Consider the following 26,933-nt stretch of genomic DNA (forward strand, 5'->3'; position numbering starts at 1 on the left):
TCTGCTGGGAACTGATCACCCAGGTTTGGACTCAGCAGAGAATTTGTGGACTTCTTTTTTTTAAATTGTTTTTTGTTGTTGGTTTATTTTAAATAAGAAAAGTCAACTTATCGAAATGTGCTTCTGGTCAGAAAAGGTCAGTTTGTTCTAACAGGGATAGGTTTGCTCTTCAAAGTGGCTGGAATATGTACGTAGTTCATCATTTTGTACAGGAAATTTTTTGAGTCAATTAAAACTTCTCATGTCAATTTCTAAGGCACTACTTCTAAAAGCTTATAAAGCTGCAAAACTAAAACAATGTAAGGTTAAAAATCAAGATTCTGTTGACCTAAACTTGATTTTCCCCATTGTATTACAGTTAGGAAACAATTTCTGTGTGTTTCATGTTCTGGCCCAGCAAGAGAAGAGACTATTTGGACCTCCAAGAATTTTCATGCAGGAAAACTCCTTCCAGCCCACACCTGAGCGACGTATGAAACTATTCTGTTTTTCCTTTTTTTACCTTCACTTTTTAAGAGCCCCTGAGCTCTGGTCCTTTCAGAGAAGCTGGTTATGAGCAACAGAGTATGTACATGGCTGACCAAATATTATCTCATCCAAGGGGACAAGCCAGCTTTCCTCCACCATCAGCTCTGCCAGATCGCTCCTGTGCACATTCTGCTCTCCTGGTCTGCCATCAAACAAAGTTAATGCCTCTGATTACATTGCTGTGTTAGCCCTCCTCTTCCTGTTTCAGCCTCCTTGGATGTCAGTAATATCCCTAGCACACAGCACCTGTATCATGTTTTGAAGAACAACTCAGCTGCCACAGACATTTTCTTTGTCACTGGATTTGACCGGAGCTTGCAGTTCCCCTCCACAGGTACAGCAAACACAGCAAAACAGCAGCAAGCCCACCATAGCCTCTGCTAACCCACAGGTTAGATTAGGCCAAAATTGGGTAAGATTTTATAGGGATTTTAACAGAGCATATAATAAGTTCCTTCTGCCTTCAATTTTGAAAAGATAAAATGTCAGAAGCCAAGATTCTGATCTTTTAAATGTGTTTTTGGTGACTTTTCTTTGCCTCTGCTTTCCAGGGCTTATGGAATACATTAACTGCATTTTCCAAGCATTTCTCTACTGCCACAAGGTCTGTAAATCTACTGATATAAAGTACAGAAAAGAAGAGCTGAGATTCCTCAGTGGTAATGAGGCAGCTGGGGACTGGAGAAAAACAACAAATAGCCTGAACCTTTAAAACGTGAAAGCTGGCATGAGTGATTTAAAATCCAAAGATATTACAGCATTGGGAAAAAAAAGCCTCAACCAAAATCCTCAAAAGTACAACACTCAACAGGCTTTTAAAGATTTTAGCACTAGGGGATGATGTCACCTCCAGGCATCACATCCGGAAGAGGCTGACCCTTGTCTGCATGGCAGATTTTCTTAGACCTAATGAGGCATGAGCTGCCAGTGAAGATTTTTATAGGCTTGGGGCATTCAAAACATGTCACCCTAGTGCAGATACTTGTCTACTAAGGGTAAGGCTTCTGCCACACTAGGAACATGGAAAATGCCTTTCCTCATTTTTCTTAGGGAGAAAACAGGTATTTGAGCACATCAAAGATAACATGCCATTGCCTGACTCCTTCCTGAGGCCATTCCGAGAGCCTCCACCCTCCCACACAATGGAGTTTATCTCTGAGGTTGTTCCTGCCCCTCCCTCTGTCTACATCTTCAGGTATCCCATTAGGGATGCTTTGATACCCAAACCCAGTAGGAAAGCATCAAGGTCACTCAGCCTCCACAGAAGCAGCAAGCCATGTGCAGCCTCAGAGCCCTGATCCAAGGCAATGCGTGTCCTGCTGCTGGAGGAGGAAGGCAGCTGTGTGCAGCCACGTGGAACTGTGCAGCCGCCAAGGCCCAGCCGAGGGGAACCAAACCTCGCAGGCAGGAAAGGAACACCTCTGCAATCCCAAAACACACAGTACTGGAAATATCCGCTGATTCTGCAAGCACCTGAAACAATGTGATTCTCGTGAATGTGCCAGCAAGTCCTTCCCTGTCATCGCTAACTCTAGGATGCCCAGAATACAAGAGGACTTTATTCTCAAAAGGGTTTGCCCCCTGCTTCTCTTTCTCCGGCATAAAATGGGCAAAACTGTGGGAAGAGATGGGATGGAGTTGAGCTGCAGGCTGTGGCACTCACCTGCAGAAGCACATCAGAGCACAAAGAAGCACACGGCAGCACGGAGGCTTGTCAGAGCTGACCTTGGGGGAGGAGGTGTCAAGCGCAGAGCCCCGCAGAGAGGAGCCTGCTGGAAGCTGACAGACGGGTGAGCAGAGCGGGATCACCCCACGGAAGGACACTGAGAGCGTGTTGCTGACGTGGCCATGCGGTCACTTAATGAGAATTACCAGGTAAGGAAATACCGTGTCTTGAAGAAGGGTATAAAACCAGCTCGTTTCTTTGAATAAACGGCTCAGATTCCCTGCTGGTCTGAGACCGTGCCTCAGTTGTTACACATAACAACACCCTACCTTACACGGCTTTGGAAAGCCTTAATTAGACAAACTGCTCTGAGATTTGTGTAAGATGAAAATTAAATCAACACCTTATTGGAAAGCCGGAGGTACTGCACACACTTTTTTTAGAGTATATTCAGCCTCTTTGTGAATGTCTGCAAATACATTCCAACCTTCCTAACGAGGCTCACCTCACTAGAGAAGTCACTTGCAGTTGTGGAAAAGACAGATTTAGTTTTCTGTGTAACCTCCATTGACCTCTTCACACCCACCATTGGCACTGCACGTGGAAAAATATGGCTGTGTAATAACAGACTGCAGTGAGGTGGCCCTGCCCAGGTACTGCTCCCCATGTGAGGGGGATATGCAGCATGCTTTGAACCTGGTCCCAGGGATGAAGAAGGAGTCTGAGGGGAGATTAAGCAATTTAATCTCCAAATGAGGAAAGCCACATCGAGTGGCCCCGGGGAAGAGTGGAACCTCTGTCCTTACACCTGAGCAGATCCCCTCGTGTTCCACACACAGCAGAGCTGTGAGCCTGGTCCCTGCGTCCAGGGATTGCCTACAGCAACTTCCCACTTAACAGGAGCTGAAAGTAAGTTTCATATTCCAAAGATTTGGCAGTCCCCTGGAACTCCCTAACTTCCACATAGTAAGAAATTGCAAGAGCTACAAGGGTCCTTTGGACAGCAAGACAACCTGAATACAGCAGTCACACTCCACCTCAAAATCAAGACACAGTTCCCATGCTATGTTGGTTGCAGTGAGGGCCTTTTGGGGTTAGCACCAGAAAGCACAGTTTGGAACAGCAGGGTCCAAACTTCACCAGGATTTTCTTCTTTCCGGGAATAAGCCAACAGGCTGGGAGCTCCTGGCAGTGCTGACATGTAAGACCTGCCAGTGAGCTTTGCCATCACTGCTTTCCAACCGCTGCAATCCTGCTCATCCCACTGCGGGTCAGAGACCAAGAATAAAAGCCTTCCCTGGCATGACAACTGCCATGCTTACAATCCCTGAGCAGGAGGGAAAAGCCGAAGCACACACAGCTCAGATTCCCTTGCCTTCCCAGCCTGTGTTCCAGCCAAGTGTCCAGGCCTGGCTTGCGCTCTTCTGGCTCATGCTGTATCCTTCTTAGTTCAGATTAGTACTCAGGGCTGCCTACAGAGGTGATTTCCTGCAATGCATCCCACTTTTTAAGTAACACAAGCTCCCATTTAGCCAGGCAGTTACACACAGGAACTCGCTGCCTTAGTGAGAGCTAAAAGCACAAACTCCAGAGCTTTGCTGGTTAAGCACAGAGTTGACAACTCCTTTTCCTCTAGAGCACTCACTTTGCAGGAGGGTCGTCCTAAAAATTCCTCTTAATCCTCATTTTTCTGGTAATTTCTATCTTGCCCTGAAACAGTCAAAATCAGAACGTCTGTTAAGTCACTGTCTAGGGATGCTACACAAAAGGACGTGTGCCAGGCACCCCCGTGAAGGAAAAGGAGTACTTACAATAGCAAAAATGGTCCTGATTGTGGCATCGTCCCTCATGGACTTATTTTCCCCAATATAGCAACAAACCAAAAATGGTGGCAGTTCTCTCATTGACAAATCAGATCCTGCAGACTGATCAGGACAAAGACTGCATGACTCAGTTTCCCTTCATGTGTGTTTACAGAGACAGAAGGATGGTCCCCAAATCCTGTAATAACTTGATCCCTGCAGCCTCATCCTCACTTCTAGGCAGTAAAACCTGTGCATCTTTCAGTAGTGCTCAGGAAAAACAGTTCAGTTCACTTTGGGTCTGCAATTCCTGTAGGGAATCCAGTGGGGACAAGCCAGGGCTCGTTCCAACACCAATGACAGTAAGAAGCTCTTCCAGCTTTCGTTATGATGCCGTGCCATAAGCTGCTGGCGTGTGCACAGGGAAGTTCCCTCTGCTCACACCTCTCTTCTATTGAAAACAATGAGGTCTCATTTATCCCAGAGCTCTAGAACTCACTGCACATTAGAAATGGTGGTGGCATATCTGAAGAAGGCAGAGTAGAATTATTTGGGAGAGAAGATAACTGTGTCTAAACTCAGATGCCCCTGGTCAAAAGAATTTGATGACCACTCTTGTAACAATCCAAATCATTATGGATGACTGCTGTTCTCACCTTGCTGTCAGGAAGATCCTGTGAAAGCTCCAATTTGCAGTGGAATTTACAATTTACCTACTTTTGAAGTGACAGCATCAAACACCCCCCCAGCCCCTTGTTCACATCTCCTCCCCTGTTCCCTCCTGCCTCCCAATTCATAGCCTGTCAGTGAAACCACACTGCTCTGAGAAGAATGTGGTATCCGGGGAGGCAAAAACTTCTTTGCCCTTCACTGCAGCCCTCAGTACCATGGATGGAACAAAGTCCTTTCTAAAGGACTATCTCCAAGTCCAAATCCAAGCCACAGGCTTGATGGCATTATCCCTACATGAAAGGATTATGCGAGGGGTCACAACAGGTCATGATAAAGTTTCCTTCCAGCCAAGACATTCTATGAATCTCCAAGAAAATCCATCATCTTCTGGCAAGAGCCACGACCAGATTTTCCAAGATCACAAGGGCAGTGCATGTGAAGAGCTATGACATCATTTCTGCTTGGGAAGTTCATCAGGGCATGCTGGCACTGCCTTGTAAGCCACAGACCACAAGACTTGGAATGCTGGGAACAAAATCAGAGCAGAAACGCTAAGAAAGGCTCTAGAGTTAACATTTCTCGGCTAAGAAGGAAGAGGGGGAAATCCCCCAAAAAACTAACAGCACTTAACCTGTCTTTTCAGCATGGTAAAAGTAAACTCGGAGATTTCCTTTGAACATGCTGGAAAGCTTGAGCAACCCAGTCTGCTCAGCAGGCCCAAGTTGGGAATGGCAGGAGCTGCTGCAGGTCAGGATCAAGGTACCTGAGCAGAGCTGCCTGGGAGGCAAGGCCTGGAGTGGCAGGAGAGCGGCAGCTTCGGAGAGAACAGGAGCTGGCAGGGATCAGTTAAGGAAGCTCAAACAGTATCTGCCTGTAGGAGGCCTGGCTCAATTCAACACCATTAACTTGCTGCTTTCTGAACACCACCAAGAGGACAGGAAACAAAAGCACGTCTGCCCAGCATGGGCCCCACTGAGTGACTGCTTAAATACTCCAGCAGAACTAAGAGCATTAAGAAAGGCAAAGAGCCACTTCAATGGCTCCAGGCTCACAGGGCTGCAAGTTTTTGCTTGAAGCCCAAGTTAAAACCAGGCAACTGGGATATAGCCTTGAAAGCACAAACAAAAAAGCCTCCATTTTCTCCCATTCAGGAGTTAGAATTTAAAGAGGACTCCAACTTCATAGAAATCATGTTTATAAGTAAAATATATTTTCCTGCATTGCTTACAAGCCTTTGGATGATTAATAGGCATTTTTCAAATCACTTCAATTCACACTAATTATGCTGATTGTGTACCCCAATAATTTTTCTTGCAGGGAGATAAAGCTATTCTGGGAGGAGGTCCTCAGGGCCCAAGAGGGAAAGTACTCCAGGGAACTGCCTGAAGCCCCAGTAGCACACAGGAGGTCTGTCACTAAGGTGGTTACATGGGTCCTGTCAGGTCCAACGCTCACACGGCTCTTGCTAAGCCTCACTCTGTGCCTGGATAAGCTGAGGAGACTTTTTTGCTCACCTGGTGCTAGAGGACTTGATCTGTGTTTTGCCTAGACCCTGCCTGAGGCCTCAGCCTTGCCAGGGAACCAGACTTCGTAGGTTTAGCATGAAAACACAGCAGCGACTGCACAGCTTCTGGGGTGGGTCAGGCTTGTGCACAGCAGAAGCCAAAAGTGCTTCAGAAGAGAAGACATGCTTTATCTCCTCCTGTTTCATTTGTAGATGCTGGAAAAAATCTTGGCCCTTTAGAAAATACACTACAACCAAATAAACAAGAATTATCTTCTCAGTTATTTGACTCCTATTCCCTGCCTCCTCCCTACTCCCCCCCAGTTTGATTTGATTCAACAATATTTAAAAGATATAGAAAAAGCAATGGTGCATTTCCATTGCTCCAGCACTGCAGCCTGTGTGGTGTGAATGGATTCCCAGGTTACCTTTCCCAGGGAGGGCTGCAATGTCCTGACCCAGAAGCCTTCAGGTAGCAGACAAATACCTGCAATATGCAAGCAATACCTGCAGGATGACACAGTGACATGGAAGTTAGGAACTCATCATGCTGCCACATGCCCAGCAGGAAGTACTGCCCTTCCAATGCTTCCCAAATCAAGGTGTTTCTGGTCCATCTCTCCAGGGTTCCTGCAGGCTCTCCAAAAACAGCAATGACATTTCCTCAGCTTTTTACCCCTTGTCTTGGGGGACAACGTAGGATGTAACCAGAAGTATGTATTCTATCACCACGTTCATAAGCCAGGTGGGGCAGTGTTCTTTATCTCTTCCATGACACATCCCTGATAACTCCCTCTGGGGACTGTCTGTCTTCGAATGAGCCATCAAGGCCTTACTGCATGACTCATAAAATTACATCATCCCATTGTGTAATGCGCTGCCCAGGGGGAGGGACCAAGCATTCCTACCTGGATATAATCTGAGGTTTGGAACACCACAGGCAGCCTTACCTACTGGATTCTCAGAGGACAAGAGGTACATAACCACCACTGGACCTTCAGAGGAAGACCCTTCTACAGGATCACTGCTTCAACAGAACCATATCTATCGCTTCAAGAGGACTGCAGTCACTATTTAATTGGACTGCTACCAACACCCTGACCGACAGGGTGTCAGGTTGTGTCCTGGCTCTGTCAGGTTAAGCCAGTGTTTCCTACCTTTATTTTAATTTTCCTATTAAATTATAGTTCTGACCTGGGATCTCCTGTTGGTTTGTTTTCAAACTAGCACACCCTCTCTCCTCTGGTTCAAGATATCAGTTATTTCACAACCTCTGCAGCTCTAGAGGTGGCAATGTCAAGCTCCAAATACGAGTGTCCGGCCAACAAAATACGAGGAACTGCGCTTCAGCCAGCGGGACACACACAACACATCTTGATGCTTCGTGAACTAAAATAAGGCAAGAGATAGCAGCCAAGGCCTTTTCTTCTTCAATTAACGGGCAAGCACTAGTGAGACTTGTAACAGGAGAAGAAAACTGTACTTCCCTAACGGTGGCACAGGCTCAAACAAGCACATGACATTTTTGCAAGTCCGATTTATATGAATCAAACCACTACTGAAAAGCACAAAACTTATTCTAATACCTGTCACTGCACACTCTAAAAATAACAGAAGTAAACAGGCTGAGATAAAAGGTATTTGCTGTCAAAGCAGGGAAATACCTTCTGAAAGCCACAGTGTTGGCTTCCTCTAAGAAATTAAACATAAGTGCAAAAGTTAAACATCCTGCAGATTTCAGATCAGAAAGATCACTTTCACAAAGAAAGTGTCTCATCTGCTTGGGTTTAACACATCACCATGACAGGGCGGTTTGTGACCTGAGAGCTGCAGCCAGTAGAAAAAGCAGGTTTATAACCCTTGGTCCTGTCAGCTGCTCCTGATCTGCTGCACTCTGAAGGTGCTCCAAAACTGGCATCAGCAGTAAACTCCTGAAAACCGGAACCCTGCCTGAGAGGATTTACAGCACCTGAGCTATTGTGTGCTGATTCCCTAGGAGGACATCCCTGTGCACAGTGAGCAGAGCACTACATCATTTGCTTTCTCCACAGGTTATCTCCACAACTTGAGGCCTCCAGGGAAAGATGGCACACAGAGACTCACATAGTCTCAGTTCCTGCCCTCAGATCAATGTATTTTAACTCATGGATTGGCACACACCTGAATGACTAGGAAATAGCTGCATGAGATAAGCTGGCCAAGGGATTAATATCAGTGAGCAGTAGCAAAGAAGAGCAGATTTATCCTTTGTATGTTTGTTCCCAATACAAGAGTACACAAGACAGAGGTAAGGTCAGAGCTCTCCTGTTTCATGTGGAAATCCAGAGTATGAGCAAGTTGCTATTCAACCTGCTCAGTTGCTGTAAGACATCACGACCATCTCTTAGGTTAAAACCATAAAATAATTTTTAAAACTCAGACCAGTAGCATGACATTTACAGGGCTCCCTTCTCAAGCCTGTGCTCTTCAACATTCACATCAATGACCTGGATTTAGGACTTGAAGGAATAGTAAGTTTGCTGTCTGAACTAAACTGGGAGGAGCTGTGAGTCTCTCAGGTGCAGAAAGGGCCTTGATAAATCAAAGAAATGGGCAATCACCAATCGTGGGAAGTTCAACAAGGGAAAGTGCTGGATTCTGCACGTGGGAAGGGGTAACCCTGGACGTGTGGATGGACTGGGGAATGAGGCTAGAGAGCAGCTGCAGGAAGGGACCTGGGCGTCCTGGTCCATGGCAAGTTGAACATGAGTCAGCAGTGCCCTGGCAGTCAGGAGGGATATCCATGTCCCGGGGACATCAGGTAAAGCATTCCTGGTCAGGCAGGCGATTGTCCTCCTCTGCTTTGGGGCAGCCTCACCTTAAGTGCTGGGGGCAGTTTTGGGCACCACAATATAAAAAAAGACGTTAAGCCCCTAGAGACCATGCAGAGAAGGGCCATGAGAATGGTGAAGGACCTTGATGGGAAGCTGTATGAGGAGTGGCTGAGGGCACTTGGTCTTTTCAGCTGGCGGAGACTGAGGTTAGACCTCACTGGGATCTTCAATATCCTCCTGAAGGACAGCAGAGGGGCAGGAACCAATCTCTTCATTCCAGGGACAGGACTCGAGGAAATGGCTAGAGCTATGCCCAGGGAGGGTTAGGCTGGATATCAGGAAAAGGTTCTTCCCACGAAGGGTGGTTGGGCACTGAACAGGTTCCTCAGGGAATGGTCACAGCCCCAAGGCTTCCAGAACTCAATGAATGTTTGGACACTGCTCTAAGGCACGGGATGGGAATGCTGGGGTGTCCTGTGCAGGGCTAGGAATTGGACTTGATCTTCATAGGTCCTTCCCAACTCAGTATATTCTGTGATTCTAAAAATACTGCTTGCTCTACTCTCAAGGCATTTGTCCTCAGCAAAACTCACTTGAAGTGATGCCAGGCATGGTACAAGGCACTGAGGTCCTGGGTGTGCAGAACTGCATCACAAACATGTCACCAGGAGGAGACAAAGAGGCTCCAGCCTACACATCCACATGCCTCATGGCTGAAGTGTGGTGGGTTTGCAGTACTTGCACTGGATCCACACCCGATACATCGTCATCTGTTTCCCACGGTTCACTTGCAGTCGCCGATCAACCAGATTCTGGATTTTCTCCAGCCCAGCTGTAGTGAAGAGATGATCTAATTCATCTGGAAGCAAAGACAAGGAGACTAAGGAGACCATAGCTTTTTTTTTTTTTTTTTCTTTAACTGATACCTGCTCACACTGAGGGCTAAGCTAAGCTGAAAGATGTGTCAGAGGAAACCCACGGCCTCACCCTGGCAGGGAAACGATCAAACAAGACTTAACAGCTTTACTAGGGGAGCTTAACATCACAGTTTCTCAAGTTTCCTTTCTAGCAAAGAAGGAAAGAATTATTTGGAGTACATCTAGAACTAGAGAGCCTTGACAAAGAAAACAGCAGCAGTTTCAAATATGGGTACTGCTTCTAGTAACCAGTTAAGGAGCATCTTCTGGCAAGCTGGGAGCCTTTCCTTCCCCCTGCCCAGAGGAATTTCAGAATCTACAAGAGCAAAGAATAGGATCAGATCTATGTTTTAAAATAGTGTCAGTAAGATCTGTGCTGCCTAGGCTGTAGGGGAACGGGATTCATTAAGGTTAAATTTGGGAAAAAAAATACTTAAAACACACACCTTGTTGGGGCCCAATTAAGGCACTAAGAGCCCTCAAGGCTTCAACAATTCCACTGGCAGGTATTCCTGACCAAGCAAATAAGTCTCACAGTGCCCCAGACTTGCTGAGCAGCATAGCTTACTTCTAGAGCACGTGGTTTGTCTGGAGTTTCTGTAGGAAAAGCCTGACAGGTCTCAGCTTGTACTCCTTTATCAGACGCTTTCTATTGCGAGATGTTCACCAAACATGCATTATACATTAATTTTGTTGTGCCAAACAAGACTTGTGCAGTTGGGAACAGCTCAGTTGTGCCACTGCTCTAGAGCTGCCTGTGCACAGAGGCCTGTAATGGAGGGACTGGAAGTGCAGCTGGTTATAAACTGGGAGAGTGAATAACTGTTGCTAACGCCAAGCAGCAGCAGAACTGGAGGGGCTGCCTTAGCTCCATGCTGAGCCACACCCTTCTGATTTCCTTCTAGGAGAGCAGGAAAATTAAGGGAGGTTCTTCTAAATGGTTTCCATCTCCCTCCATCATCTGCAGCCAATATACAAGGAGAGCTCTTCCAATCCCACCCCTCCCATGGTAGCAAACACACCAGTCTTCCTCTTAAAGGAATTTCCACTAAGGAATTGACCATGCCATGCTTGCACCAGGAGCTGAGAAGCCCAGGTCACTGTTTAATTGGGGGATACTGAACATTTCACAGTGCTTCAAAAAAGAGGCTGGAAAGATCTAGTGGCCAATCTGGAGGGCACAGGGACAAGAAGTGGTGAGGAGAGTCAGAGGGATGTTTTTCGATGGTCAGAGGCATGTTTCTGGCCTCCTACCTTGTGTGAAGAAGTAAACTCTAGTGCCATCACCTCTCACATAGAAGTTATCAGACAGACATTGACCTAAGGGCAAGACGGATATAAATAGTTACCAGTGATCACTTAAAAACTAACGATTGCCATCCAACAACTGGCCCTTCTCCAGCACACACTGTGCTTTGGGGAAGTAATGAGCTGCCTCCAAACAGGGCAGACACAGCTCCAGAGAAGCACCATCTACTAGTGATGGGCAAGAGTTCCCAGGGGAAAGAAATACCTTTTTTAAACCGAAGTTGGGCGAGATCATAACGACCGTAATCTCGTAACAAGATCATTCCCCCTGGTTTCAGAAGGCGACTCAGTCTGGTCACAATGCACTGCATCCTGAGAGAAAAACAAACCAGGAGCATTCAACACTCTGCAAAATCATGCTTGTTTCCTTCCAAAAAGATGGAATAAAGCTCTACATGTTTCAACTTCATATATAGAGCTACCCAAAGCCAGCAGCATTCTGAGCTCTTCCAGAGTCAGGTGGGTTGATTTTATTTGGACTCTATTTTTTGACATTCCCCGATTTTGCTTTTTTTCCTATAAGGATAACATCCTGCCACAGCAAGGATTAACTGCTCTCTCTACTGATCACAAAAGGATCTCCACTGGTTTCTGTAAAACAAGTAGCAAGTGAACTTGAAGAGAAGTGTTGTGAAGTAAAACTAAAGGGAACAAAAAAAGAGACTAGTGTAGGTTGTAAAAATTATGACACTAAGACCACAGCACTTTCCTCACCTTTTTTTCTGAACCTGAACCCTTCCTTCTTGCCACCTCCCATGTGAGAAATTCAACTACCCTCTGAGACTGAAAATCCAGCAGAATACTTTCCAAAGTGAGTGCTCAGTGTGGCTGGGGCTCAGAACAGTGAGCCCAGCAACGATCACCTGCAGCCACTTAAAATCACCTGTCCTCTGCCAGAATTGGTTACAACAGAAACAGCAAATACCTGAAAATTTCGTTTTCTGAGGCTTTATGGAAAACTGGACCACAAATAGAACAAACTTTAATTTTTTCTTGACAGGAGATTATTAAAGAACTCCAGTTCTAGAAGAATTATCTTCTGCAATCAGAAGGAATTATTAAAACTTACTTCTCCGGGAGAATTGCTGAGAGGACAAAGATAAGAATAACAATGTCAAGACTCTCCTCTGGCATTGGGAAAGGGCTTTGGTCATTGCACAGGTCATGGACAAATGCAAAGCAGCGAGAAGTATCATACTCTGCATTGTTCTGTATTTGAGAGAGAAAAATTAAGAGCATTAGTAGCAGACCCTGGTCTCAGTATTAGCTGGACTATGTGGATTGTTAGTATTACATGGAGTATTTTAACTTTCATATTTATCAAGAGGCGTGTTCAGAGACCTGTTTCAGCCTCACTGGACTTCTGTGTCAGGTATGCTCCTTGGTCAAGCTTTTCTCAAAAGAACAGGTGTGAAATGTGAAAAAATACTTACGAACGGGAGACTTACAAAGAGTTTTGGTCTTGTTACAATCAGACAAACAGTGGTAAAAAGTGAGAAATTTATACTGATAAATTGGAAACCTTTACATAAGGGAGAGTGTCAGTTCACCTCTCTGCATCACTGAAATCAATATTCATATCACCTACAAGCAGATATTCCCTATACCCTGAAAGTCAAACTTGGTTGCCTAAAGTTAGTGTCTTAAAAATAAGATTTAGACATGTTTTAGAAGTTGCATATTTTTCTAAAGCTGAAGCCTCTACAAACAGCGCTTGTGTCACATTCAGAGGAGGAAATGGATGCTGACTCTGATGCTATGCTCCTCTCTCATCTCAGTAAGTAACTGATGGCATTTGATACTTCATATATTCTCAGTTCTGCCTTGACCTGAAATTTATTAGTGATATTTGTGCCTGTGCAGAAGCAATCAGAGCATGTTCCAAGAACTGTGGCGACAGTAACACACACACAAACCAAAACCAGCTTCAGTTCCTGTAAAAATTAGCCTGAATGTTTTCAAGGTTCAAGTTTGTTTTCAAGTTACTCAGCTAAAAGAACACTGTATTGAGAAAAGTGTTGCCAACTGCAGGGGAAGAACATCTGGCTGACTTGTTTGCTGCAGAGTGTGCTTTGCAAAATGTGACATTTTGAGAACTTTTACTTCCCTCATTTCTACAATCTTTGATGGCTCATTTTCCAGATTTCCCAGTGCAAGGGTCAGCACCAGGGCTGGCTAAAACCAGAAAGCTGCCAGCACAGCCAGAGAGTCACTGGCAGCTGGGATAATTTGTATTAATGGGCAACTGGCCCCAAATACTTCTCACATTTTCCTAAGTCACAACTGAGATTACCTGGACAAGATCCACAGCCGTTGTAGAAAAATCACAGCAATAAACAAACAGGCCTGGGTCACTGCAATAAATCAAAGAAACTCATCATTTGTATCGAGGAATTAAGAAGTGTTTCAAATGCACAAAGCCCAGAAATCCCGGGCTTTAGTTTCTGTGCAAAATCTGGTAGATTCCATTGCTCCTTTATGCCCATCATTTTCATATGGAACTGACTGCTTCCTTTTCCTTCTGGATCTAAAACCAAGGGCTTCCAAGCTAAAAACACAATAACCTGAAGTTGCAGATGGCAAAGATACCATTTGCATTTGGCTTTTCTCTGTGATTGTCTAAACTAGGAAGATAGGGAACATTTTTCCAATTATTTTTCAGAGGCTGGTATCTCATGCAGCCTACTGAGAATTCCTTCACAGAATCTCAGAATGGTTTGGGTTGGGAGGAACACTAAAGATCATCCAGCCGCACCCCTGCCATGGGCAGGGACACCTTCCACTAGACCAAGGTGCTCCAAACCACAATGTCCAACCTGGCCTTTGACACTTCCAGGAATGGGGCAGCCACAGCTGCTCTGGGCAACCCATGCCAGGGCTTCCCCACCCTCACAGGGAACATTCCTGCCCAATATCCCATTTATATCTGCCCTCTGGCAGTGGGAAGCCATTTCCTGTTGTCTTGTCACTACTTACTTGTTGGTTTGTAAAATTGGGAAGACTGTATTCCCAGCCCCACAGCCAACCTGTATAAACAGAGCAGATGTATACAGTGAAAATAATTCCTTCAGTACATCCATGCAGATAATTTTTAGTCATCTCTCTAAAGCCATGGAATGAAGAGCAACTCATGAGTAAAGCTGAGCATGGTAGTGACCATTCTTAAGCGTCCCTGCAAGATCCGAGCATGTTAAGGTCTGAGGAACAGGATTACATGTGTGGGAAACCACTAAGCAAGTTATTGTCTAATTCTTAACAATAAACTATATATTGTTACTCTTTTGAAAGCTGTTTTTGATTGAATCCCAAGCATAGCAACCAGTATGCAGACTGAAGCACTGACTGGCAAAGGCCATGGATGAGTTGCATTCACTTCCATACAAAATCAGAGCAACAGAAAAGTTAAGTTTGCTTTACTTTAATTACTCCTTCTGCTTGTTCCCATTTGAAAAGATGATGGCTCACACAACTGGGTTTGGGGAATTGGCCTCTGAATGTTTAAAACATCAGTAAAATTGAAACAGACTGAGCAGAAAACACCACAGAGGGTTTGCAGTGACACATGTTAGTTAAAGTCCTCAGGTGAGACAGGAAAGGCACGTTGAGAACACTGAAGCCTGAGGAAATCTTAAAAGTGTCAGATTAAATTAAAAAATCAGAGCAACAGTCTCCCTGAGAAGGCAGGACTTTCGTAAAATACTAAGTATTAAACAAATCTGCCATCTTTTCAGAACAGTTTTATAGTGGTTTTATAGTTTAATATTATCCATCTTTTAGGCTTGTGTATACTTTGCTTGTTAAATAAACAGGTTTTTTTCACTTTTCTCGGAGGAAATCTTTTCCCGAACCAGTAGGGGGAGGGGCCACTTGAGTCTGTGTTCTAGAGAGACCCCTTTGAAAGTTTCCTCCCAAAGTTGCCCTAAACCAGGACACAAGGGAAAGCTTTATACAGAGTAGAAGAATCAGCTTCTTCAAAGGATGACTTTTAAATGCTTGTTTGAACATCTGATAGCAATAGTTTGACTTTTAAACGTGTAAACTTCTTATGGTCCTTGTGCTCTGCCAATTCAGAGTCTGAACTAAAAGAATCCCAGTAGATTTAGTTCAGTTTTAAACTGCCCTCTGATTTTTGCATTTTACTGACTGAAGGCAATCATCTGCTCCCTTGCTGTTTGGCAGTGAAACATATTTTTCTGTCCCAGCCACACTGACACAAGGGAGGCTTTGATGTGTGACTTTGATTTACAGCTCTTACCTCTAATATACGGTAAGATGCAGCTGATCCTGGGTAATCCCCATCACTCTGACTCAACTCACTGTCTTTCTGTGCAGCCAGCTCCTCTGTGTGCCCCCTAGGCGGGCTTTTTATCAGACCTAACTGACTCTCTGTCCTGGTTTCCAAAGAGCAACGACCATTTCCACAGCTTCCCAACCCTTCATTGTTGAATTCTTCTGTGTTACTAAATCCATGCACAGAATCTCCATTTTGGCTTGAGTTCCTGTTAGGTGCCAGCTCAGGAAATTCAGTGAACAACCAGTGCCTGTCCTTGAAGAAGCCATTTTCGTGGATTTTATAGAAGTCATCCCAGTATTTCTTAGCATTCACCTCATATTCCTCTGTGAACACAAGCAAAAACATCATCAAGCATCAAATCAGAAGGTCTCAGGGTTTAATCAGTTCAGAGAGTGAGAGACCACTGCAGGTATCTATGCACCAACCTGCTGTAGTAAGTGAGATTATTGACTGAAAATCACCTTTATCTAAATTTGCAATCCTACATGAACACTCAGTCTATGTCCTCACAGTCACTTTGTTAGGACTTAAAAAGGGAAGAGAGAAAACTCTGTCTCCTGGTAGGATTTAAAGGAAGCTGGCAACAGAAAAAGTCTCTTTGAAGGAGACTGGAATGAAGAAATCTGGTTTTACTTCCATCTCTTAACACTAACTTGTTCAGTTCACTGGAACAATTAATTTGGAGCCTGGTGATATTAAGTGTCAAACACAACTCCTAAGGAATTTTGTGAGAGCTGCCTGAAGCTGAAAGCTCCTGTTCAACACACTGCTCCTATTTTCAGGTGGAGAAACAGAAAAATTAGTTAACTCTCCAGGCCAGGAAGGAAGCTCAGAATTTATGCAATTCTCCAGGCAACAGGACAGCATGTTTTCCATGTTTTGCTGCAGATCAGTCCAGATAACTGTGCTTTCCATAGTTCTGTGTGTGTCAAGAGCATCACACATTTATGAACTAAAACAAAAGAGGAGAGTCAACAGTGACCGCTGCATTGAAGTACCAGCGGAGAGCTAAGGTGGACAGGCAAAAGATGGACAGAATTAATTTGCACAGCAGCACTTTCACATCAAATGGATCATTCCAGAAGCAAGATGAGTATTACAGGGAGCTGGAGTAGCTCTTACAAAGCCATGATCAAGTGAAATTTGAGTCACCTGCAAACTTTATTTCCACACACTTTCAAAGATTTCATACGAAGTACAGTCTAGGGGAACTATTTCTTCCATAGGAAGCTACAAATCCAAGTGACTATGATTTCATCAATGTGATGTGTTCTCTGTCCTGGGAATTAACATCTAATTATAGCATCCTATGCTTGGAATCACCTAGAGACATTAACATCTATGGCCAGAAACCCCAACTGTATTCCAATAACCTCAACCATCTTTGCACGGCAACAAGTGCATTACTGAATAAAAATGATTGGAGGGCATTATTAGCTGAACTGTTTATTTGTCTTCCTGAAGAACATAAAACTTTCAAAGTGAGACACTAAAGTGAAGCCAGAACACCTGGAAAAATATGTAGCCTCAGCCAAATATAGACAAAAATGGCTTTAACAAAGAAGCACCAATCAGTCATATGCCTATTTTTAGTAGGATCTATCCCTGCAGCACCAAGAGCTATATATAAAAATAATCTCTCTACCTCAACTACAAGGATTTTCTCCTTTTAAGAAGCCTGGTTTTTAAACCCCAAGCTGAAAGAAACTTTAGTGTCTGATACTAGACACAAGGAGTAAGTTTGTGCCGTGATCTCACTGTAGGTCACAGTCAGCAGGGCCAGGTCAGGTCGCTGTTGGCATGGAAGAAAGTCAATGACTGCTGATGCTGGAAGAAGTGCTATTGATCCAAACTTGGCACGCTCTGTCCTAAACTGTCTTTCTTCCATAGCAGGAATATGCAAGGCTTCTGAGGCTGAAACGCTCTTTTACCTAACAAAAATACAAATTCCTGCTCATCTCCAACAATCCCATGACCGTCTGACTGTAGTGGAATGCTTACCTGAGAAGCTGGGACAAAATTCCAGCCCAGCCCAGCCATTTTGGATTGCCCACATTTCTGCCACAATACACTGGTGAACAAGACATTATGCTCTTCCTTTGTCACATTAGTATGAAATTCTGTTGGATGCTTTTGAAGACCTGTTATACTCCAAACCACATGTGGGGAAGCTTTATTTAAAGGTCTTTTGCCTTGGTGCCTGGTGTTTTCAAAGGGCTGAATAAAGGATCAGTAACAATTATAAATACAAAAAATCAAGGGCCAGCTGATAAAAGATCACACAAGAAACAGATTTAAGCGAAAATATGACCATGTTAATTTTTTAGTAAGACTTCCAGCCAGAAAAGTTCACATTATACTTGTTTCAGGTCCTTTTTAGGGTATTAGCTCACAGTGCCATCGATGTGCAAGCCAGATTACTCCAGAGACTTTCCTGATAAGGACTCCTGACTTTCTGCTCACCTTTGTAAGCACATCCTCAAAGTCAAGCCCATACTCACCCCTCCACTCTGCAAAACAAGAGCAAACAAAAATAACTGTGCTCCACACCAGAAGAGAATCAGGGACCTCCTGAATTGCAAAGGGGGATAATTATGGAGCCTCAAAAAGAAACCAAGACACTTGGACTTCTTTCTCTTTTTTTTCCCAGCCAGAAGACATCTTTCATATACAGAGCTTCCCTCCTTCTTCAGAAAAAATACTGACATCCCCAAGTAGTCCACAGAATAATACAGCCATAATGACCAATACTCTGCCTTTGTTCTCCTCCTTAGACATCCTGATTCTCAAACTACCAGACCCTTCAGGCACATTTGCCTGGGCTGCTTTCCCTATTTTCCAGCCATCCCATTGTTTCTACATGCTTCCCAGTGAATAGTAACCATCAACATTTGACTGGCCTCCATTGTTCAGTCTGGGAAATACATCATGGAGCTCTGACAAACTGTTCCAACAGCAAATTGCTTCACAATTTCCTAGTTGTATATAGGTTCTCAAAGCATGAGAGACAGCATCCTTTAATGCTAACCAGATTTTAAAATTAACTCAACACAATGGGCATCACAATGGAAAACTGCTGGATACTTCTAGGAGTCCAAGAAATTAGGAGGGTTACTCTTTGGTGTAATTAAATTTGCTATTGTGAACACAACTGGAAGCTATATGGAAGTGTCTCAATAGTTCCAGTAGTGCTCAGCATCGTCTTATGGGTGACACACTTGATTTAATTTGAACAAAAGGAGCACATCCATCCTAGAGCTGGCAGGCTATAACAAGACCATCATCAGACAAGCTTCTTATCACACCAAAGAACCATTTCACCATCATTTGAGAGACTAGATGATCTCTACCAGGTGTGGAGGAAATGCATTATTAACCATCTCAGAATGGGCACCAACGATGACTTAACCACAGAACTGAGCACCTTGAGCTTGATTCAGAGACAAATAAGCTCTGCATTTTGGGTTGATAAACATCCTTTATATCAAATAAAATAAAAACTTTGGAATTCCTTTGCTGTCATCCAAGGATAAACAATCAAGACAAAGTATTTTTCTTTCTCTGATGATATTGTTCTCATGCAGTTTGTTCACTCTGTACAGACAGATACGGACCATACTTTATCAGACCCTTTAAAGAGAAAATCAGCTTGGATCAGAGCTCACTCCACAGCAAGCCAGCAAAAAGAGACTGGCTACTAGCAGTTAAGCTTTAAAGAGCAAAAATAAGCAGAGGCAACAACTCTACACTCAAAGAGGTTTGTTGACAATGAACACTAACAAGTATTTAACATACACAACATGACAAAGAATCTCAATCCAATCTGATTCCTCCCAACCAGGAGGAGTCACTAGTGAAGGTGGAAGAGGAGTCACAGAGAGGTAAATTAAGAACAGAAAGGTTCCTCATCCTCAATTTCCCGTTATCAAACACGTGTTAATGCCTTCTGAGTGACTGGGAGAGGGGAAAGGGAGGAATTGATGATGTTCTGATGTTCCTGGCCAGACTATTCCATTCCCGGCACAACGCCAAGACTCGCATGAGGACACTGTCCAAAAGTACCTTGTTTATGTTCTGGCAATAGCTGTGAGCTGTTCTCTTCAACTTTACTCCTGGCACTGGCTTCCTGCTCTTCTGACCATTCCACATTATCCCTGTTGTGAAAAATAAGATGAACTAGAGCTAAGCATGGTAGGACAAAGGCAGAGGGAAAGAGAAAGGTCTGGAGAGCCCTCCAAATGGACAGGTGTGCAGGTGTGAGCTCCAATTCCAGCCCAGCACCAGCACAACGGCCTAGTCAGCACATGCACCTCCTAGTCCTCAAAGAACTCATAGAATTGCAAACAGAAGGCATCCTAAATCTGTCCCATTTCGGATGCTCAATCAAATTATGAGAAAAATATGCAGGAAGATTTAGAGCATTAAGAATTATTAATAACGTCAAAGCACACACACAGCTATGCAGTCATTAAAGTGATTACTTGGCCTTTTTTCATTAAAACAAGTAAATGAAAAGCAGAATACAAGGCCCAAGAAGCAATTCTTGTCTCAGAAGGAATTATTTTAACTCACAAAACAAAGGCTTAACTGTTAAGTCTGTGAAAAAACAGATTACTAAGAATTTCTTCAGGAAAACTAAGGATAAGCTTTTGTAACATACCTTTTGTATAGAATAGTCCCAGAAGGAATGACAAGTACTTAATTACAAATTAAACACACATGATTCTTAACAAGGTATAGCAGTCAGAGTCCAAAAGTGGATCTATTTACCTCAAAAATGCAAAACACGTTCAGTTCCCAGCAAATTAAGAGAATTTGGATGTTTAACTGACTTAAAACCACTTCTGAGCTCCTGTTCCAAGCACACACCTGGCACACCCTCCCCTCACTGAAGGACTAGCAGGTTATGAATTTCTGACAGCAGGTAATTTACCTTTATTAACCACAGCAATAAAACAACTGCTACAACCACAGGAGCCTGAGAAATGCTACTGCTTCAGGAGGGGTTGAGAATGGCTCAGAACTCCCTGACGATCAGTCCTGAAGGCTCAGGACATCCTGGGGATCAATCCCAAACGTCCAGGAGCCCTCAGGGGATCAGTCCCCAAGGCTCAGAACCCCGCAGCGAGCAGTCGCGAAAGTTCAGGACCCCCTGGGGATCAGTCCCGAGCGCTCAGGACGCCCAGGGACCAGCACTCCCGAGCACCGGACACACAGTGCCCTGCCCGGGGATGCCGGTCCCCGCCCGGCCTGCAGCCGCTCTCCGGCCGCCAGCCCTACACCCTCTGCTTCCTCAGCCCGCTCTACGCCCTCATGGTCTCTGGAGGCGCATTCGAGAGGAGGGCGGTCACCGCGGTCAGGGCCCCGTGAGGCGGAGCGGGCAGGTCGAGGCTAGCCCATTACACAGCGCTTGGCCACACACACCGCGAATTCGGAGAGGCGACGGCGAGCCCGCCCCGACCATCCCCACCCCACCGCCGGGCGGCACCGCAGGACAGCAGCACCCCGGGCGGCTCACGGGGGTCTGGAGCGGACAACGGCGGCAGCCCTCACGCACCAGGCGTTGTGCTGGAAAAGCCGGGCTGGGTCGGTGAGTAGCCGCCGCCCGAAAGGCCGCCGCTCCTGCGCCTCGCTGGGCGCCGCCATGACGGGCCAGCCACTACCGGAAGCGGAATCTACGTCACGCAGGCCGACCTGAAGGAAGACTGAGGGCGGCGGTCACGTGAGAGGAGTGATCAGCTGAGGCGGTGCCCCGGGAAAGGGTCTCGAAAAGGCCTTTACTGGAGCTTATCCCGCATCTCAGAGAGTCCTGGGACGGGACGGGCTGGAAGGGACCGCAGGGATTCGTCTGGTCCAGCCTTCCTGCTCCAGTAGGGTCATGCCAAAGTACACGGCACAGAATCCCAGAATGGTTTATGTGGGAAGGGACCTTAAAGACCATCCTGTTCCGCCGCCTGCCATGGGCAGGGACACCTTCCACTAGCCCAGGTTGCTCTAAGCCCCGTCCAACCTCACTTTGGACCCTTTCAGGGATCCAGGGGCAGCTGCTTTGGGCAACCCGTGCCAGGGCCTCCCCACCTTCATGGGGAGGAATTTCTTCCCAATATCTCATCTAACCCTACTCTTTCAAACGGAACCCATTCCCCGTTGTCTTCTTATAACGAGGCGCAATGGGTTCAAATTCAAAGAATTTGAATGGATTGTCCAGGACTGCCTCCAGACAGTTCTGCAGTATCTCCAGCAATGAAAGCTCAATACTTCTGGGCAATCTGTTCCAGTGCTCGGTCACTGCATAATGAATTAGTTCTTCTTCATGTTCAGGTAGAACTTCCTGGGTGTCAGTTTATGCCTGTTGCCTCTTGTCCTATTGCTCAGCACCAACAATCAGAGTTCAGCTCCATCTTCTCAGCACCCCTTTAGATATTTATTTGTTTGGTCTTCTGGGAAGAGGGAGGGAAGATGAAGGAGGAAGGAGAGAAGTTGAGGAGGCCACCAGGATGATCAGAAGGACAGAACACCTCTTGTACAAGAAAAGGCTGAGAGAATTGGGATTGTCAAGCCTGAAGATGAGAAGCTCTGGGGTGACCTAACTCTGGCCCTTTACAGTACCTAAGGGAAGTCTGCAAAAAAAAAAAAAAAAAAAAAATGGAGAGAGACTATTTACAAGCTCCTGGGGTGACATGACAAGGGGAATGGCTTCATTCTGACAGGAGGCGGGGTTAGATGGGATACTGTAAGAAATTCTTCCCTGTGAGGGTGGGGAGGCCCTGGCACAGGGAGTACAAAGCAACTGTGGCTGCCTCTGGATCCCTGGAAGTGTCCCAGGCCAGGCTGGATGGGACTTGGAGCAGCTTGGGACAGTGAAGGTGCCCCTGCCCATGGCAGGGGTGAGACTGGATGATCTTTAAAGTCCCCTACAAACCATTCTGGGATTCTGTAATTTTGTTCACAGTGTGCAAAGGGAGGCACAGGGTGACCCATCTCTTTCCAAATTTTGTGGGCCTTCTTTCTGCAATACTTGAGGGAGTCTCCATCCATCCACACTGGCTGGTGCGGTCCCTACGCTCCTGTGGGTGGCAACCAGAGGACAAAAGAGGGCGACATTGGCTTGTGAAACAGCCCAGCCCCACTCAGCACCAGCTGCTGCACCCACAGCTTTGGAGGGACCTGGTACCTGGGGGGTTTAAACTGCACAAGAGTGTGACATGCCTGTGGTGGCACTTCCTGCAGTGCCTTTGCAGAGCAGATGGCAGCCGTGCAGATGCTTCTGGACGTGAAACCAGATATAAAGCTTTTCTAGAAATCTCACCTTGGGGCCCCTCTGTTTTGTGTATGTTGTAATATAAGGCACAAATACCCCAGTAGAGAGGGGGACTTCCCTCTCTATCCCACAGAGGCAATTTATCTGATAATCTGAAAGAATTCTCCCGGGGCAGAGTTGTCAACTCCACCCATTTCCCAAATACTTTGAGGTGGAGGATTCCTCTGGTAATTGAAACTGCCCGAGCAATTTTTCTTATGGGCTGAAGAGGGGGAGAGTGGTCAGTGCTGTGACTAAGCCTTGTCCTGCTTTCACAGCAGTCAAAGAGAGCAGAGATCCCAGCAGCCTTGAGAAGATCTGGACAAGTTATGCTATGGGGATCCACCCCCATTTTTTGCTATGCTGGTTAGGTATCTAGGGAGGACGCTTCCCTGCAGTTTATCATTAGCCAGAAAAGGTAAGATTGACTCTTTCTGTGTTCCATCTGGTAAGAGAAGAGCTTGGCCTCTGCTCTTGTAGCCAGGAACATCTGAAACAAACTGGAAAAAGGGAAAAAGTGAGAATCCGGACTTAATCCAGGGGCAGAAATCCCCATCATAGCATGATGCCTCTGTGGCACCTGGAGGAACAAAAATAAGGTATTAGACCCTGCTGAGACAAGGGAGGGTGATTTTACTGACGGACGAGCCGTCAGTCCCTCACCACCAGAGACTTGCTTCCATGTTTATCCCATGTGGGTGGGAACCACTGCAGTATTCTAAGGGAATCAACTGCCTCATGTTAACATCACATCCTTGTCATCTGACAAGCACCAGTACAGGCATACAGAAGGCTTTTAACTAATCTGTTGGTTTCCAAAGATTTCTAGGTTTCCTCCAAGGAAAAAGACCTTAGATACCTAGCCTTACCTTCCTCTGTCCGAAGGCTTCCAGATTTCTTTGCTCATCAGGGGAACCCTGCTGGCTGTGGAGTCCAGGATTGAGTTGAGGTCCTGGGTGTCACCCTTGTGCCCTAGGGAAGTGCCCAGGCAATGTTTGAGTGGAGCAGGGAGTGTTGCCAGCAGCTGGGACAAGCTCTCCAGGGAGATTTTAGGCTTTGTGGGTGATGGCAACAGGGCAGCTGGAGAGACTCCATCCACAGAATCCAGACTTGACACCTCCCATGGCTCTGGGATCAAGTGAGTCTCCTCTGTGGCTAGGTGAAAGCCCAGATTATCCACAGTGGTTGTGCCCTCTGTAGCAAGAAAGTGTTGGAAAGCTCCCCTGTCTGCTGGCAGTTAGCACAGAGAGACTTGCCAAAAGGAGCTAATTATTATTATTATTATTATTATTATTATTATTATTATTATTATTATTAATAATAGTGACTCCTTTGCCTTTCACCCACTCCTTCCATCTCAGGATCTGAAGAAATGTAGCCACAATAATGCAATGAAATTCTCTCTCTCCCAGCAGGGTTGGATGCTGAGGCCAAGAAGGATTAAATTACCTTTCTATGGCCGCTCATCACCCATCACCTCCTTCAGTGCTCCACCAAGCGTACAGACACAGTCTCTTCTCTTGTGCCCCGCTGAGGGGTGGCACTGCTGAGACACACCGAGTTCACACTGTGGCCTCTGCCATGTAATGCAAAGCAAAAATTCAACCCAAGATTAAGGGGAGTACAGAAATAGAATTTAAGCTGTGCTGAGTGCATGCCGTGTCCCATGTGAGTGACCCAAAGAGAGTTGTAGAGACCCAGCAGCCTCCCTGTGCTCCTGTCGCTGGGCTGCTGAAGGAGAAGCCAGGTAGGAGCAGAGAGCAAGGAGGGGAATACCAGTCCCCTCCTGTGGTGTGTCCGGGGCTTCCTGCAGTTCCTCGTTGGCTAAGGGCATAGCTGGAATCTACACTGTGGATGTTACCATGTCCCCAGGACTATGAGGGAAGGTGGAGATAATTAGTGGGGAGATATCATAGAGTCATGGAATGGTTGGGGTTGGAAGGGATCTTAAAGACCATCCCATTCCACCCCTGCCATGGGCAGGGACATATTTCACTAGACCAGGTTGTTCCGAGCCCTGCCCAACCTGGCCTTGAACCCTTCCAGGGATGGGGCAGCAACAGCTTCTCTGGGCACCCTGTGCCAGGGCCTCCCCACCTTCACAGAGAAGAATTTCTTCCCAAAATCCCATCTTACCCTGCCCTCTGACAGTGGGAAGCCATTCCCCCTTGTCCTGTGACTCTAGGCCTTTGTAAAAGAGTCTTTCTCCATCTTTCCTGTCAGCTCCTTCGGGTACTGCAAGACCACAATTAGCTCACTCCGGAGCTTTGTTTCTCCAGGCTGAACAATCCCAATTCCCTCAGCAAGTTTGTTTGAGGAAGGGAAGCCCAAAATACAACAACCTAAATTATTCTGTGATTTTGTGCCAAGGGAAATGCAGCATTTTGGCTTTTTAATTCCAGCTCTTTCTTTTATTCTTCTCCAAATCTTAAGTTTTCTGCCCAGCAGATGCTCCTGATCCTGAACTATCCCAAAGTGCCAATGTACTCACCGTCCACAGCCATGTCCTTCAGTACCTCCTGGGGATTTTGTTCTGGAAAGTGGATTTCCATTGAGAGTTTTGGCACTTCACTGACTTGCTTCCCTAGAATGAGTGGGGAGATGTGTTTCATTTCAGAAAATTCCCTAGAGACCTAGAGAACCTCATTCTGGGTTGTGAATCAGACAAAATGCACCTTTTGTCATCTTCTGGCTGCATTGGAAGCGCTTTGCTTATTTTTGGGGTGTATTAACAGAAAACAGTTTACAAAAGGAGTTGATGGGGTCGAAGGAAAGAGAGCACTTCAGCGCTTCCAGGAATTAAAGTAGCAGTAAAAAGAATCCTGGCTTTAAGTGTTGCTGTAGGAGCTGTGTCAGTGGGATGGGTTTCAGGGTGTTCCCCCTCCCTGGAAACTTCCGTGGGGTGAATGTCTCTGTCCAATGTGGGAGATGATCACTCAGCAGCCCAGGAGGTAGAAAATTTGGGCCGAGCACGTACAGACACCACCATCTAGTGGTGCCGGGCTCCAATAGCATCCATACAGCCCGGCACGGGCACGTTCCGCAGGGCTACAGCTTCTACTCTCCCAAATGGCTTCTCCCAGGGAGCTGCTAGAAATCACAAAGTGCACGCCCTGCCCCACGAGGGACCTCCGGCTCCTCCCTCTCCTCTGCTCCGGCCGGCGCAGTGATACTGCCTTCATTCTGGGGGGAAGAAGCCACTCCAGATTCCCAACAGCTGCTCCTTGTGTTCATGGGCTTGATCTTGCAAATAACCATGTCCCCTGGCATCAAGGGGCAGTGAACTGGGATAAACTGGGGTCTTGCCTCATCCCACAGCTCCATGGGAAATGGAAGTCTCCTGCCTGCTTGGCATATGTGGAATTGTTGGGGTTTCTCCAGTGGAAGCAGCCCCAGGCAGCTGGGGGCATGGGGGGCAGGGGTGCTCATCCTGCTTCTTCATGTTGCATCCAAGCGCTGCTTTTTCCTTTGCCTTTGCCTTTCCCTCGGTCCGCCGGCAGACAAAATGCTCCTCCTGGGGCCAAACCAAGCTAGGCCTACCTCAACTCAAGCCCAGATCCCACCTGGGGGCTGGAATCACCCACTGAGCCCCTGCATGCACAGCTGGGGACACCAAACACTGCCCAAGGTGCCTGTATGCAATGTGGGTTGGGAGCACTTGGTACCTCGGGATGTGTTTGGGGTGTCAGAGACCAAGCAAACAGGATGTGGCATGCTGGGGTTCACTCCACTTGCAAGGGAGTGAGGTGCTGCCAGTACCATAGTCTGCAGTGGGCTTTGGCCCACCCTGTGCCCCCCCAACTTGTTATTGACCCTGAGGAGGGAACCAGTAACAGAGCAGAGACCCGTGGGGGGCGCACAGCCCTGCTTGTCCTGGTTCTGCCATCCTTCAACCCATCTCATCTCAAACCAGCTCCCCCAGTTGTGCTGGCGTGTCAGGAGCTGCCCTCAGGGCAGAAACCTGGGCACAGGCTGGGGACAACACTGATAGTAGTCTGACTGTGGTAGGGTTTTTTTTAGTTTAAGTTTTAGTTTTTGTTTTGTTACTGTTTTTATTTTTGTGATGTGGATCACTGACACTCTGGTGCTACCCATCTATCCCGGGCCCTCCTCCAGGGCTCATCCCCAG

The 26,933-nt window shown here is 46.2% G+C and overlaps 1 protein-coding gene across 3 annotated transcripts; it reads right to left on the bottom strand.

The window, feature by feature from the left end:
• Positions 1–8,406: 8,406 nt before the first annotated feature.
• LOC106858267 (methyltransferase 2A, tRNA N3-cytidine) lies at positions 8,407–21,433 on the bottom strand. Of its 3 annotated transcripts, XM_014884823.2 has the most exons (9): positions 21,062–21,425; positions 19,567–19,658; positions 15,466–15,827; positions 14,187–14,236; positions 13,504–13,564; positions 12,280–12,419; positions 11,416–11,522; positions 11,157–11,222; positions 8,407–9,844 (listed from the first exon to the last, which is right to left on the bottom strand). In XM_014884823.2, exons 1-9 carry the CDS (start codon positions 21,148–21,150, stop codon positions 9,693–9,695), a joined length of 1,119 nt encoding a protein of 372 aa, XP_014740309.2. In that variant the 5' UTR covers positions 21,151–21,425; the 3' UTR covers positions 8,407–9,692. The 3 variants fall into 3 exon arrangements, with proteins under 3 accessions (XP_014740309.2, XP_088035780.1, XP_088035781.1); XM_088179654.1 differs by lacking the exon at positions 11,157–11,222 and having other exon boundaries at positions 21,062–21,433; XM_088179655.1 differs by lacking the exon at positions 21,062–21,425 and having other exon boundaries at positions 15,466–19,134.
• Positions 21,434–26,933: the final 5,500 nt, after the last annotated feature.

Source organism: Sturnus vulgaris, chromosome 27 (genome assembly GCF_052056855.1).
Source record: "Sturnus vulgaris isolate bStuVul1 chromosome 27, bStuVul1.hap1, whole genome shotgun sequence".
Taxonomy (NCBI): domain Eukaryota; kingdom Metazoa; phylum Chordata; class Aves; order Passeriformes; family Sturnidae; genus Sturnus; species Sturnus vulgaris.

What these genes read in the sequence shown, in the direction of transcription:
- LOC106858267 (XM_014884823.2), bottom strand. Translation starts at nt 21,150, where the DNA reads ATGGCGGCGCCCAGCGAGGCGCAGGAGCGGCGGCCTTTCGGGCGGCGG. An exon ending in TCAGCAATTCTCCCGGAGAA is followed by an intron (nt 11,523 to 12,279) that starts GTAAGTTTTAAT and finishes TTTTTCTCTCAG; the next exon opens with GATGCAGTGCATTGTGACCA. An exon ending in AGTTTACTTCTTCACACAAG is followed by an intron (nt 9,845 to 11,156) that starts GTAGGAGGCCAG and finishes CTTTGCTTCCAG; the next exon opens with ATGAATTAGATCATCTCTTC.